At 44.1% G+C, this 12702-nt stretch overlaps 1 protein-coding gene across 2 annotated transcripts in view; it reads right to left on the minus strand.

Moving 5' to 3' along the window:
- LOC133347491 (ankyrin repeat and sterile alpha motif domain-containing protein 1B-like) overlaps positions 1-12443 on the minus strand; it is a 47895-nt gene extending 35452 nt beyond the window's left edge. For both annotated transcript variants that reach the window (XM_061559786.1, XM_061559785.1), the window contains exons 1-4: positions 12258-12443; positions 6261-6341; positions 4069-4225; positions 2605-2667 (exon numbers count right to left, since the gene is read on the minus strand). In XM_061559786.1, coding sequence (XP_061415770.1) covers positions 2605-2667; positions 4069-4225; positions 6261-6341; positions 12258-12385 — 429 coding nt within the window. In that variant the 5' untranslated portion in view covers positions 12386-12443. The remainder of the gene's footprint in view (positions 1-2604; positions 2668-4068; positions 4226-6260; positions 6342-12257) is intronic.
- Positions 12444-12702: the final 259 nt, after the last annotated feature.

Genomic DNA, 12702 nt, shown 5'->3' on the forward strand with positions numbered 1-12702 from the left:
CAACCTGGATACAATCTAGCTTGGCAGTGGTTCCTTATCGACTGTGAGATGCAATTTGCATGAACACGATATGTAAAAAAATACATTATTATTATTATTAAAGTGCCATGCAGGTCTAATGGTGCTTAGCTTCTCAGCTCTTGACAAGAAAACATAACAGCATGGCAGTGCCACTGTAAAGACATACATTCAAGGTGAACTGCCTTATTCTTCCTCCTTACTAATATTTCAGAACCACAAAAAAAACAAGAGTAATGTCTGTGGTTTGAGTACAAATGTGTTTCAACATGCCATGGAGTGACTGACATACAAACACAACCTCAGGCAAAACATACCACACGCCCTGCACCTAACAATGAGGCCGTAAACATGAAGGCATACAGTGTTCAAGGTAGTGGACGCAAGAGTCAATGTCACATCGCTGTAGTTCAGAGTGCTTATCTCTCAGCTCCAGCACTCATCCAACAGACCAGCACGTATCACTTCCTTTAACCAACTTGATAAGCTGCCAATGGGGGAAAATGTAAATCGTAATTGTTCTCTACAATTAGCATTTGTGGGAACATTTAATTTGACACATCTTTTAATAATTATTCATGATTAGTGGTAATTTCTGTATATAGGAGACAAGATTACGAAATGTGACTTCACTTTCCTTGTCATCAAACAGCAAACAAAGGGTATTACTGATGTTGCTGTTCTTTAATTTAACAAAATATGGAAAAATATTACATGTGGGTGGCAACCCTAAAGTATTGGTGCCAACTTCGCGACACGACTTTGACTCGACAGGTACACAGCCAAGAAGAGAAGCCTTGCAACCATGCGGATGAACAGCTCAAGAAGAGGGGGCTGTTACTTAGCCCTCGGCCAGAAACAAGACGACGAAATGGCGAGGTGAACAGCACGCGGTCCTGTACTTTATAGACAGCAGAGAAAACGATACATCCGCATTGGCAAAGCCGCAATTATATTTAACTAAAAATAACATTAGGGAAGAAAGTGACAGCTGTAGAAAGGAATGAAAATAATTGGAAAGCAAATTTCAACACCTAAAGATCTGACAAAACAGCTGTGGTGCAGTGGTCAACACACTGGACAATGAACCCAGTGACCTGAGTTTGATTCCAGGCCACAGCTAACATCATTGGCAACTGATATCTCAACCGGTCTTGGGCACGCCCCTCCATCAACCCACAACGACCAGAATGGGGAAGTATGGTCAAACATTTCCCTGGATTGGCATAGTGGGAGGCATTCAGTCACTAGTGGATTGCCATAGGACTATAAAGAGTATTGTTGATTGTTTAACAGCACAGCAATGCCCACTGTGTTTTGATCCTCATACCATACTTGCTCACATGCCCGCATGCCTATATTTATCGGTATCTGACATTTGCTAAGAAGGCCTTGCAAGGATGCATATCAGTGCACTCTTATGACTGCACACATACAACCACTGGTGGCTGGGGACATGTCAGAATTATTGCGCAGACATATTCACATGCCTGCAAAAGACAATGACAAAGATCCCCTGTAAAACCTTTAAACAGACTGTTGGAGCAAGTTATTTGGTGGGCACCTATAAAGGCCGACAGCACACAAAGGTGAGGCGGCCAACACCACGCCCAGCTGCGTTTGTCTCCCCAGTGCTCATGTTGACACACTGCAGCAGGTACTTACCATTTAAAGCTGAGTCAACCTATGGTCGGCCCAAGACCGGTTCAAATATTCACCACTGTTATTTGTTGCGAACGGGAATCAAACTCGGGTCACTGGGTTCACCGCACAATGCACTAACCAATAAACTACGGCCCCCCATTACACTACCAACATGCCTACAAACGCAGACATCCAAGGGTGCCAGCTCACACACTCGCTAAATTGACATCCTGGCATGCTCGTACACACACTCATTCATCTGTATATGGGTGCCTACATTTGAGGTGGCAAAGATCTGTATTAGGGTCGTGAACATTTAAGTTTTGTTTTACGTTATCCATAATGACATTATCAGTTTACTAACCTTCACCAACCCACTGACCATGGTAGTGAAGTATGGTCAAACAAGCCCCATGACCGACACAGTGTGGTGAGGCCGTCATCCAGCAGTAGATTGACAAGGGGCTGCAAAGTTTTTGTTAACATTTATTTTGTATCTAATGGGTTGTCACTTGACCAATGACATTGGAACGCGGTGTGTGATTTGAACGTCCGCGTGCGCAAATCTGTTCAATGGATACTAAACTGAACTAGATGTAATTACCGACACAAAGAACCTTTGGAACAGTTCATTAATTCCGAAAATTATTACCAAAAAATGAATAATCGATTAAGAACCCTGAGTCTGTACAACTTTCACACAAACACACCCTGCGAGCGAGATAAGTGACACATTCTTTCTTCCATAACTTTTGACATATATTTGCATACAAGAACCAATAATGTGAACAACGTGGAAAAATAATAATTTTCAATAGGTTATTAAAAACCATACGAAGTAATGGAATTAATAACTTTTAACAGACAGAACACGTAACATTTATGCAAGACAGCAAACGAAAGATAAACATAACAGGAAACATAAAACCGCAAGTGACTTACCTTGGCATTAACATAGGGGTCAAACGGGCCATGTCGTTTCACTTCTGACTTTTCACTCGGAATCTGTAAATCGGGACAAAATACCACAGCACATGACTATACCAAACCATGGGTCGAGGCAGCAGTGCTGCTTATCCACACAACCAATCAGATCCACCCTCAAAACCATAATAGGATGCAAACCATATAAAGCTGAGATGTAGTACCGCTTTTCTTTGCCCGCATGAAAAGTGTCGAACTGATCTGCTGGTTAAATAATAGATGTATTTTAAACTTCAAGTATGTCTATGAATGGTTATGTATAGCACGTGTGTGTGTATATATGATTACTATAAGCACAAAGTGAATGTATTACAGGTAACAATGCACATTTTTACTTTAAACAAATGTTAATTTACACTTAAAAATAATAATTTTCTCAACATTCTGCCAAACATCATTTTGTGAAAAGGGTGAGCCCTAAAACAGTCATGTAAACATGGAAGTGTGTATCATCTTATTTATATACAATGTAAGAATTCACTGAAGCTCAAGCATAGAGTAAACGTGTAAACAAATGGTGGTCCCAAGTCTCACTTCATAAACCTGATATCAATACGAACATTAAACAACAATGATGAATTCACAATGAATAACAATGGCATTAAAATGTTACCTGTGGAATAGGGTACAGTTCAAACGCAATTACAAGAATGATAATATTAACCGAATATGTATTTTTTTTACATTGCAGAGATGCAGTGTTATTAAGCATAACGAGGAACGATGGTAAAAACAATCATAAGGTATAATTTACTCTTGAAACATAACATATGAATTGTGAGAGAAGTCTTAAATTGCAGGGATTTAAGTGTGGAATTAATCAACCAGATAGATTTGGCGCTAATGTTTCAGTAAATAACTTTCAAACTAAACTTGGGCGAGTGCATGTCTGTACTTATGAACAACGGAAGTTAACAAAGCTGCATACAAAAAGGCTGGAGTGGTTATCGTTGTGAAAAAAGTGCGACACTGAAATGAGAGTGGTACTTGGAGGCGGGATTTTCGACTGTGTAACAGCTGAAGGATGTAGAGTGATTTTCTGCTCAAATAAGCAGAGACAGCACTCATGTCCTGTTTACACCCCTGAACTAGTGGTGGAAATCCCACATTCCTATGACAAGGTGGAGTCCATCCATAGGACAACCACTGTTGATTTTCCAACCAAGTGTTACTCATTTTATTGACCCCAGAGGGATGATGGGCAGGGTCAACCACACCCCACCCCTCCTCAACCAGGATTTGAACTCTCGACCTTCCGACTGCGAGCCGCCCGCTCGACAAGTTGAGCCACCTGGCCGGGGAGCGAAGGAAGCGAGGGCGAGTCGCGAAAGGTAGCAGTCGGCCGTGATGATCTCTTTACCTTACGCTTGAGGTTCGGCGTAGTAGCAACTTACAGTATTTTGTGTCGGCGACAGTGTTTACCTGCTGATTGGGTGGGCTGCGGGAAGGTCCGTGCTCAATCAGTATGCGCACGATGTCCGCGTCGCCCCGCCAGGCCGCCAGGTGCAGGGGGAAGCAACCCTTGGCGTCCGCCACGTTTGTGCTCGCCTCGTGCTGCAGCAGTCGTAACACGACCTCCCTGAACACACAAAGACAGAGGTCCCCCGTATCGCCTTTAACAGACTGTTGGGGGCAAAGTGCTGTTAGCGAGCACCTATGAAGGCCGGAACGGCACACGAGAGGGTGGGTGGCCAGCACCATGCACGATCGCCTTTGTCTCCTCCAGTGGCGATGTTTACACACCGCACCAGGTACTCATTTGAGACCGCGTCAACCTAAGGGAGGCCCAGGACCGGTTCAGATATTCGCCACCGTTATTGGTCGTGAGTGGGAATCAAACTCGGGTCGCCGGGTTCATAGTGCAGCGCGCTAACCGCGACACTACTACACAGTGCACCAACCTCTGATCTCAGTGTGGTGGGGATCAGGGTTTGTCATGCGTGGCTCATCCACACAATAACCACGAACAACCCTGCATGGAAGCATCGTTTGTATTACACAGCACCTCTGAACTTGCTCCTCTCTATTTCTACTCAACACACCCACAGTGATATCTGGCTAAGGTGATCATTTATTACGTGTTGCTGCCCATCACTTTTGCAAATCAAGTTCACTTGGTGGTTTTGGCTTAAATGCCTCCCTTACCTGGCCTTTTTAAATTCCTTTCTTAACATATGATTCCCCTTATCTTGCACACGTGGTTAGTGAATCCCACGCAATCTGATGCTCCATTTCTGTGCTGCCTGCTGCCAATGTTACTTGAACGGTGCACGACTTGAATGTTTCTCTCTTTCCATGTATTTGCTTCTCAACGTCATGATTTATTCGCTGCTGTTACTTCCCTTTTTTCACTAGGGCCTACAACGGATGATTCTTGTAAAAAAAGCTTAAGGCTGAATGTTTTTTTTTACCCACGTAATCAAAATCAATGAAATCGATCAATTAGAGGATACTGTATATCCATAACAACAGTATTGAATGTATGCCCTGCAATTGCTATTTTTAGAAACTTTAAATGAGCACGTTCAAAAACACAAAGTGCACAGGGCCACATCCTGTGTCATTGCATGTGCGGCACACTAACCTATCTCTAGCTGCAAAGATGTTATGGTTGGCGAGTTATACAAGGTTTTATAGACACTATAATAGCAGAGCAGTTTCCTCTTAAAAGCACTACCTATAAAAAACTACTTTTGTTCACAGACTATATGCCAATGCACCACAAATCATGAACTTCCGATCAAACCACACATCATCAATTAAACCTTCCTACACACTGCCTTTAGACTTCAATCACAAACCTTATGCATCCCATCCTGCCAATGTCACTATTATAATGCTTTACCACATGTTGAAAGTGTACAACATAACAAACACTATCAAACCAACACAGAGCAAAAACAAATATCTCATGTATAGCCTGAACAGACTTTTTGGGCAAGTGCTGTTAACGAGCACCTATGAAAGCCAACACGACACAGGAGGGGGTGGGTGGCCAGCACCACGACCGGACGACTCCGTCTCCCGAGTGTCGACGGTTACACAGCGCACCAGGTACTCATTTGAGGCTAAGTCGACCTAGGGGAGGCCCAAAACCATATTCAAATAATCGCCACCGCTCCCCATAAGTGCACACACACACAATAAAAAATCAGCAGACTGCATACACCAACAACGTCCAATCATTCCACTCGTCAAGCACACACACAGAACACAGCACACTAAGCTGCATGCAACCATTGTGCATAAACCACTTATCCCATTAATAATACTGACATACACATCAAGCAAAACATCCATGCAATGCGGTCCAACGACAATTTTCCTTAACTGAACAAAAAAACCCACCCTCCATGCACAAAGTGTGCACAAGCCCTCCCAGAGCTCTAAAAACTCCAACGTCCCTGCATCCACGAACACGCCAATCACACGCACACCGAAGCAATTAACACACTGGATGCACAGCAGCCGAATTCACGTAACCCCCATGTACACGTCCGCTTGGGCACAATGGGACAAGCGTGCAGGGCTGGAGGGTGCGCGTTTCAGGTGTCGTGGGTGCTGCTCGACATGTGGCTGGTGCTGTGCGCGAAATGCCGAGGCAGCGCTCGTACTTGTGCCCGTTGAGAGCGGCGTGGTGGAGCGGCGTGTACCCAGACGAGTCTACGCAGTTCACTGCAGGTCCACGCCAGATACTGCACGCACAAACACACACAAAGACAAAGATCCCCCTTTAATGGACTGTTGGGGCAAGGGCTGTTAGCGAGCATTTATGATGGCCAACACGCCAAGCGTTGGGGTCAGTGGTTAGTCAATTGTCTACATACCGTGCATAAGATGTTCAACATACATATCTACACACCCAGTATTCATTTGAGGCTGAGTCGACCTATGGAAGGCCTAGGACCAGTTCTGATATTCGTCACCGATGCTCGAAGAGGAAATCTAACTCGGGTCACCAGGGCGCAGTGCACGAACCACTACATTGGAAAACCCTTGCACAATCATACATTGGTTCACTCCATTTACAATTTATTACTGCAGTGATAAGCTTACAATAAAATAGTAACATTAAAAATCTGATTTTTCTTTTCTCTGGTAGCCCAGGAAACTATGAATGTTGGTCACATGGTTGTATATATACAGTATATATTTATAGCTACACAGATATATTCTCTGCATCTCTATCTCCTCCACAATCACAAGCACCAAACTCACAACTTTCTCAAATTAAAGTTCTGACACTCAGAAACCACATTATATGTTTAACTAATCAGCATTACAAGAAAATACCTCGACATGAACGTTTACAGTTAAAATATGGCAATGACTAAGAAATGCATGTGTGCGCACCACTGCACTCCATTGTAGACGTGGAAACTGTTAAAGGCAAAATAAACTAAAGCATGTGCATGACCTGCGCTCGCCAAAAAGGTGATGTGGACTCGCTGTTGCCTGTTAATAAATTAATCAAGCTGAGCAGCACCGAAATCGGTGAATTAAGAATTCAATAAGTAATGGTGCGTGCGCACGCATACACTGTTGTTAATCCCTTGCGGGTACGGCAGGCCCGTATCCAGCTATTTAAGTTGCGATTGTTGTACAAAATAATTTACAGCCCTTTGTCAATTCACTGCTGGATTTAATACAAGCCGCCCAAACCAAACCAGGGTAGAGAGCGACACAACGGAAACAGCATTTGAATTCTGCCTGGCAGAAATGTTCACGACCAATCCTGTAAACTTGACAGAAGAAAAGGCATTAATTCTTCATCCAGCAGTAGAATGACAAAGGGATGTACGTGACATTACCTAACTTTACGAGATATACCGTTATGGGGCTCATGAGAACTGGCTTTGTGGCGAGTTTTACAACCTCTACTTGGTGACGATGCATGGCACGGTAAAATCTGTAAACCCAAACCAGAAGCATTCCCCCCCCCCCCCTCACGTGGAGTGCAAATTGGGCCTGTGCCACCAAAAAAACTAAAGTTGCAATGGAATTCCGGAGTTGCCCACATCAGGTGTGGTCAACCAGTTGATAAAGATCACACTCTGTACTCTACTGGACTACGACTGACCAGTGTGGCAGGTTGGCTGCATTTACATTCACAAAGAAGTGGCAACCCCCATTTCAATATCAAGTTTTTAGAAAACCAAAATGTGTTATAAATAAAATAGCGGATAATCTCTCACATCAACTTAAATACTGTACCTACTATAAACCTATGAAGTAGGTCATTGCAAGTTCACAATAAACAGGAATTGACCATACATCCGAGTTCACAGGAGGCCAATGAGAATGCACAGAAGCTCAGAGTGGTTTGCAGATTTTCATTTGCACACTTCACTAACTTCACAATAACGTATAATGAATCATGTTATGAACAGAAAAAACCGTACCACACAGACACTTACATATCAATGGACGTGATTACATTTTTAGTACACCTCCGATTAGCATGGTTGCCTATGTACGGTGCAAGATAAATTCACCAGACAGTAAATACATACAATGGGAATTAGAGCAGTTTAATGGGGCGGATACTTATTAGGATTGTTTTGTTTAAAATATTATCTGATTAGTAATGAATGGAAGAGGAACATTGGTAAATGTGTTTGGAGCAACCATGGTATTTGCCAACCTTACATGATAAAAGCATTGCATTGTTTTTAGTATTATTAAAAGTGACAAGACTCTTATTAGCCCGCTCAATGAGTGTTTTCAAGTACGTAGTGATTTCCAGTGATGTTCCAGCAGGCTGGGCAGCAAAGAGTCTTCTGCGGTCTGCTTCAAAGTATGAAGAACACTTACGACTGTTTTCAGACACGCTTTTCCTGCCGATGATTTTTAACTGTAAGTAATTAGCAAATAGCTAACAAACCAATTTTTGTGACAATTTAGAGTCATTAGGGGTACTTTCGTGGTTACAACAATGAAAGCGGAAACTTGGCTAAACAAGGCTTCAGCAACTTCACGATTTCTCGGGGGTCAGCATTGATTACTGGAGCTCGTCTCGGAAGACTAAAACATTGCACAACAGCAGTTGAGACACTTCAGGCTGTATTTGTTGCGCGGTGCATTCTGTTAAATATTGCAACATTGCACTATAGTTTGCAGCTTCTGATACCGCAATACTCTACGTAATTTTGCTATGCTTGTCAATAGTGCTTTATTCATAATTATTTTGCCACAGCCAAAGGGAGGTTCCACAGGCCATGCTCTGTATATCCCCCTCCTCCATGGCCGGCGATCCAGTGGAACGGGTTCACCCAAAACCAGACCTTGGCAAGGAAGCTCAGCTTGCTCAGGTCTACATCGGCACGGAAGCATTTCACGCAACAATTTTTAAATAAACAATTATACGTAAACACCACGTGGATAACATACTTGCCAACCCAATGGATTTAAGCAGTAGGCTGCCATTTTTTTTCAAGAAAGCTTTCACCGAAAATCACTTTTCAAAGCTTAAATTCTGGAAATTTAATTATTTCCCTTCTACGTGACTTTACCGCAAGAACCAAGAATATGAATCCCTGCAGTCACGAAAGCTTTAACGTAAAATCTTTGCCTTTACATATTGATGTTCAATGTTATATACTATTATGAATGTCATAGATATATCTTATTAGCCTTATAGTTTAAAATTAATGAAAACTTCCTTAGGTTTGTAAGCAGTGTGGTGGTAACGCATGCATATTTCACAAAAGCCAGGAGGTAGGATGGGTGGATAACGCTTACGTCACACACGTGAGAGACCTCAATCGACTGGGGCAGTTAAATTTCCTCGAAGAAAATATAACAAGGACTCTGACCTATATTTGCGGGGCTTAATTGTACTTCCCTAATGCGAGTATTAGCAGTGCATCCTCGTTTCCTCCCACGCCCATACTCGTAAAGGAAATGGCCAAACGTCCCAAGCAGGATGGTGGTATTTAAAGACCCTTGAGACTCGGTTAGAGGCTTTCACCAGGAAACAAATTCATTACTTTGATTCGACAATCATAATCGATAGGCAGCGAGCCAAATTACAGCACCTGCAGGATTAAGAGGTTACGCCATTTGCCATGCAGCCTCAGAGACATTCTAAAGGACCAGTTGGATGTTTAAGATGTCAGTGATAATGACTAAGCCAAAAATAAGATGTTTATGATTGACCTCTAACGGCAAAGACTCAATTAAACTAAGGATAGCTGATAATTCCTGAATTGTGCTCTGTAATATGATTTGTTACTGAATATAGCTAGCAGCAGGCTTTGTGTGCATTCTAACGACTTATATATCACCATCTTCCAAAACGTGCCTAAAACACTGGGTGATTGAAGTTATGTCATATTTGGATTTAGCACCCTTTAAAACTTCGGGGGCCTAATTTGCATGACCACAGGTTAAAATCAAAGACCTCAAAATTTTGCCCCAACATTTGTGGTTCTCAAAATCAATTTTTTTCTTTGAAGTTTTTTAAATATAAGCACAGACTTGAATGCATTTGAAACAAATGTCAGATCTACCGCTCTTCTAGAACATCATTTGAATCTACATAATCAACTCACGACTGCACATGGGGTGCATTTTTATTGAATTGTACCTTAGACAGCAATTTGCGTTAAGTGTATAAAACGACAGACTTTGTGGTATATCTTAGTCATGGGTGATTATAATATATAGCTGTGTTCATCGTCCTAACTTCGACAGTTCTAAGGCATTGGCAACACACAATCATGTTTATCTGATAAGGGTCCCATGTGATCATCAATACCTCTGGTTGTTTCATGCACTTGTGTTATTATCTGTTAAAGATCCCTCAAGCATTTCAGTTGAGGTAAGATGTTGAAATCATTTCAACCAGTAAGTTAAAACGATTTAAGTGAAATCGTTTAATAATGGTTGATACTTTCATGGACGCCCAATGTCTTTGATTTTACATACACGTGGCACTGTACTTGATTTCTAACACAATAATGGTGTAAAAGGTAGTCTTTTTTACATAATTAAAGCAATTACTGTGGGCGTACTGTGATTGACAAGACAGTTGAACAGTTGCAAGAAATAAAAAAACATTGTTGTCCAATCACAAAGACTTTGAAAAATGTATCACTTATTTTGTTTAAATCTGCCTGGAATTTATTAGCACACAATGGCAGTTGCAGACAGCGTTAACACATGGGACCATCTAAAATGCAATGCGGAAATACTAAACTTTGTTCCCCAAACCAATTAAAGCATTGTAAAACTCATGGCTGCTTTACTTGGACTACTACACTTTAAATACATTAACTGATGACCACATGGATAACAGAAACGAATGCTTAGTTGTTGAATGGGTGAGATAACACAAGCGAGTCGCCGAAGACAGTAGTATATGGAGGGAAGGGCAGACAATGCAAGATAAGTGTTGTCAAAGTGGTGTAATTATAGACGCAAAGTTAAGCAAGCCAAGGCAGCCGAGGTAGCTTGCCCTCGTGAAGGCAGAAACTCGATGTGCCAGAGTAAAACTAAAGATGTGATGAACAACAAAATGAAAGTGTGAACAGAGTTGGGGAGAGTAAACAGATGGCCATGGGGAGAATAGTGTGAAAAGCGAGGCGGGTGTGGGGGAGAGATGGGAAAGGCAGTAAAGTTTCGTCGATTGTGTAGAAATAAACAAAGCGATGGTTGCTGTTACTTGTGTCCCTTTCTCCCACACGCCAGTCGTTTATTTGAATGCTCTCTCTAAAAGCAACGCCACTACTGTATTTTGTTCGCAAAGATTTTTTTCTCCTGCGGTTGAACACACTGTAATGGTTATTCTGCAAGGTGCAATGCAAACATTACTTCACCGCTTGTGCGTGCCTCCCCGTACCCACGAACAAACCTGCCTCCCGTGTACCGGACACTTTGTTGAAAGGTCCAGATCCACACACACACACACGTGGTCAGGACCATGAAGAGCACTGCTCAACTCATCAGCAGTCCCATTCACCTTGTTTATTCCCAAGCTTTGCTCACATCGTCAACACAATAACCCAGAGAGGCCCAAGCCAACACCGCAGAAGCCTCACCCTAGAGCCAGGAGACAAACAACCACCTCTCGCTTGCCCAATGCCTAGGGCGCCCGCTCACCTATCCAACAGGTGAAGAAGCCTCCTCTTGCCTGATCACCCTCAAAGCTTGTGCCCAACCCAACCCCCCTCACCTCATCACGAGCCAACTCTCACCTTGCTCACCTGGCCATCCACTGCTCAACACTCGGCCAGGAGCCCCCTATAACTCACGTATCTGGCTCGGCCAGAACCCCATGGGCCCCCTCACCCACCCAGACCCACAAACATGGTCAACAATAAAAGTTGAGTCTCTCTCTCTTTCTCACCTGGTCAGTCCACCCCCAAAACGCCACTCGCCCGGGGCAAGGCCTTGCTGGCCCTGCCCGGATGCCACGGTCAGGCCCCGCTCTCACCTGGCGAGATGAACCCAATGCCCTCCCGAAGCTCACCACACTTTTAGCAACAGAGACCCCCCCCCCCACCGCGTTCTCACCTACCCCCGCCAGGTAGAGGAGGTAAGCCCCCCTCTCACCCGCTCAGCCTCACTCTGGGCCCCCCCCCCCCTCCCGCTGTGCCCCCCTTTCTCACCTGGTGAGTAGCCCGGGCAGAGCCTGCACGGTGGCCGAGCCGAGGCCGCGGCGGCTCGCCAGCAACTTCTCCACGGCCGCCACGTTCCCCGTGCGCGCCGCCTCCAGCAGCTCCTGCTCGCGGCCCATTCCTGCCGCGGCAGTGTCGAGTAGTTGGGGGGGGGGGGGTCAGGTCAGGTCGTGAGGTCAGCTGGGGTCAGCTGGGGTCAGGTCACGAAGTTGTGGGGGGGTCAACGCGGAGGGGGTCGAGCGCTCGCGCCGCTTCCGATCGGCGACTCTCGCAACAAACACGAGGTGCGGGGGGGGGCGAGGGGGGAGAGAATCGATTCTTCGAGTTGGTGCGCTCGCGATTCCCGAGCGGGCACGGGGAATCGATTACGGGTTTCAGGAGGTGGTTTTATGCAACGTTTAGAATCTTTTATGTGCAAAAAATAAGAACCGGTTTT

Source organism: Lethenteron reissneri, chromosome 26 (assembly GCF_015708825.2).
Source record: "Lethenteron reissneri isolate LAM-NWPU_2019-01 chromosome 26, ASM1570882v1, whole genome shotgun sequence".
NCBI classification, from domain to species: domain Eukaryota; kingdom Metazoa; phylum Chordata; class Hyperoartia; order Petromyzontiformes; family Petromyzontidae; genus Lethenteron; species Lethenteron reissneri.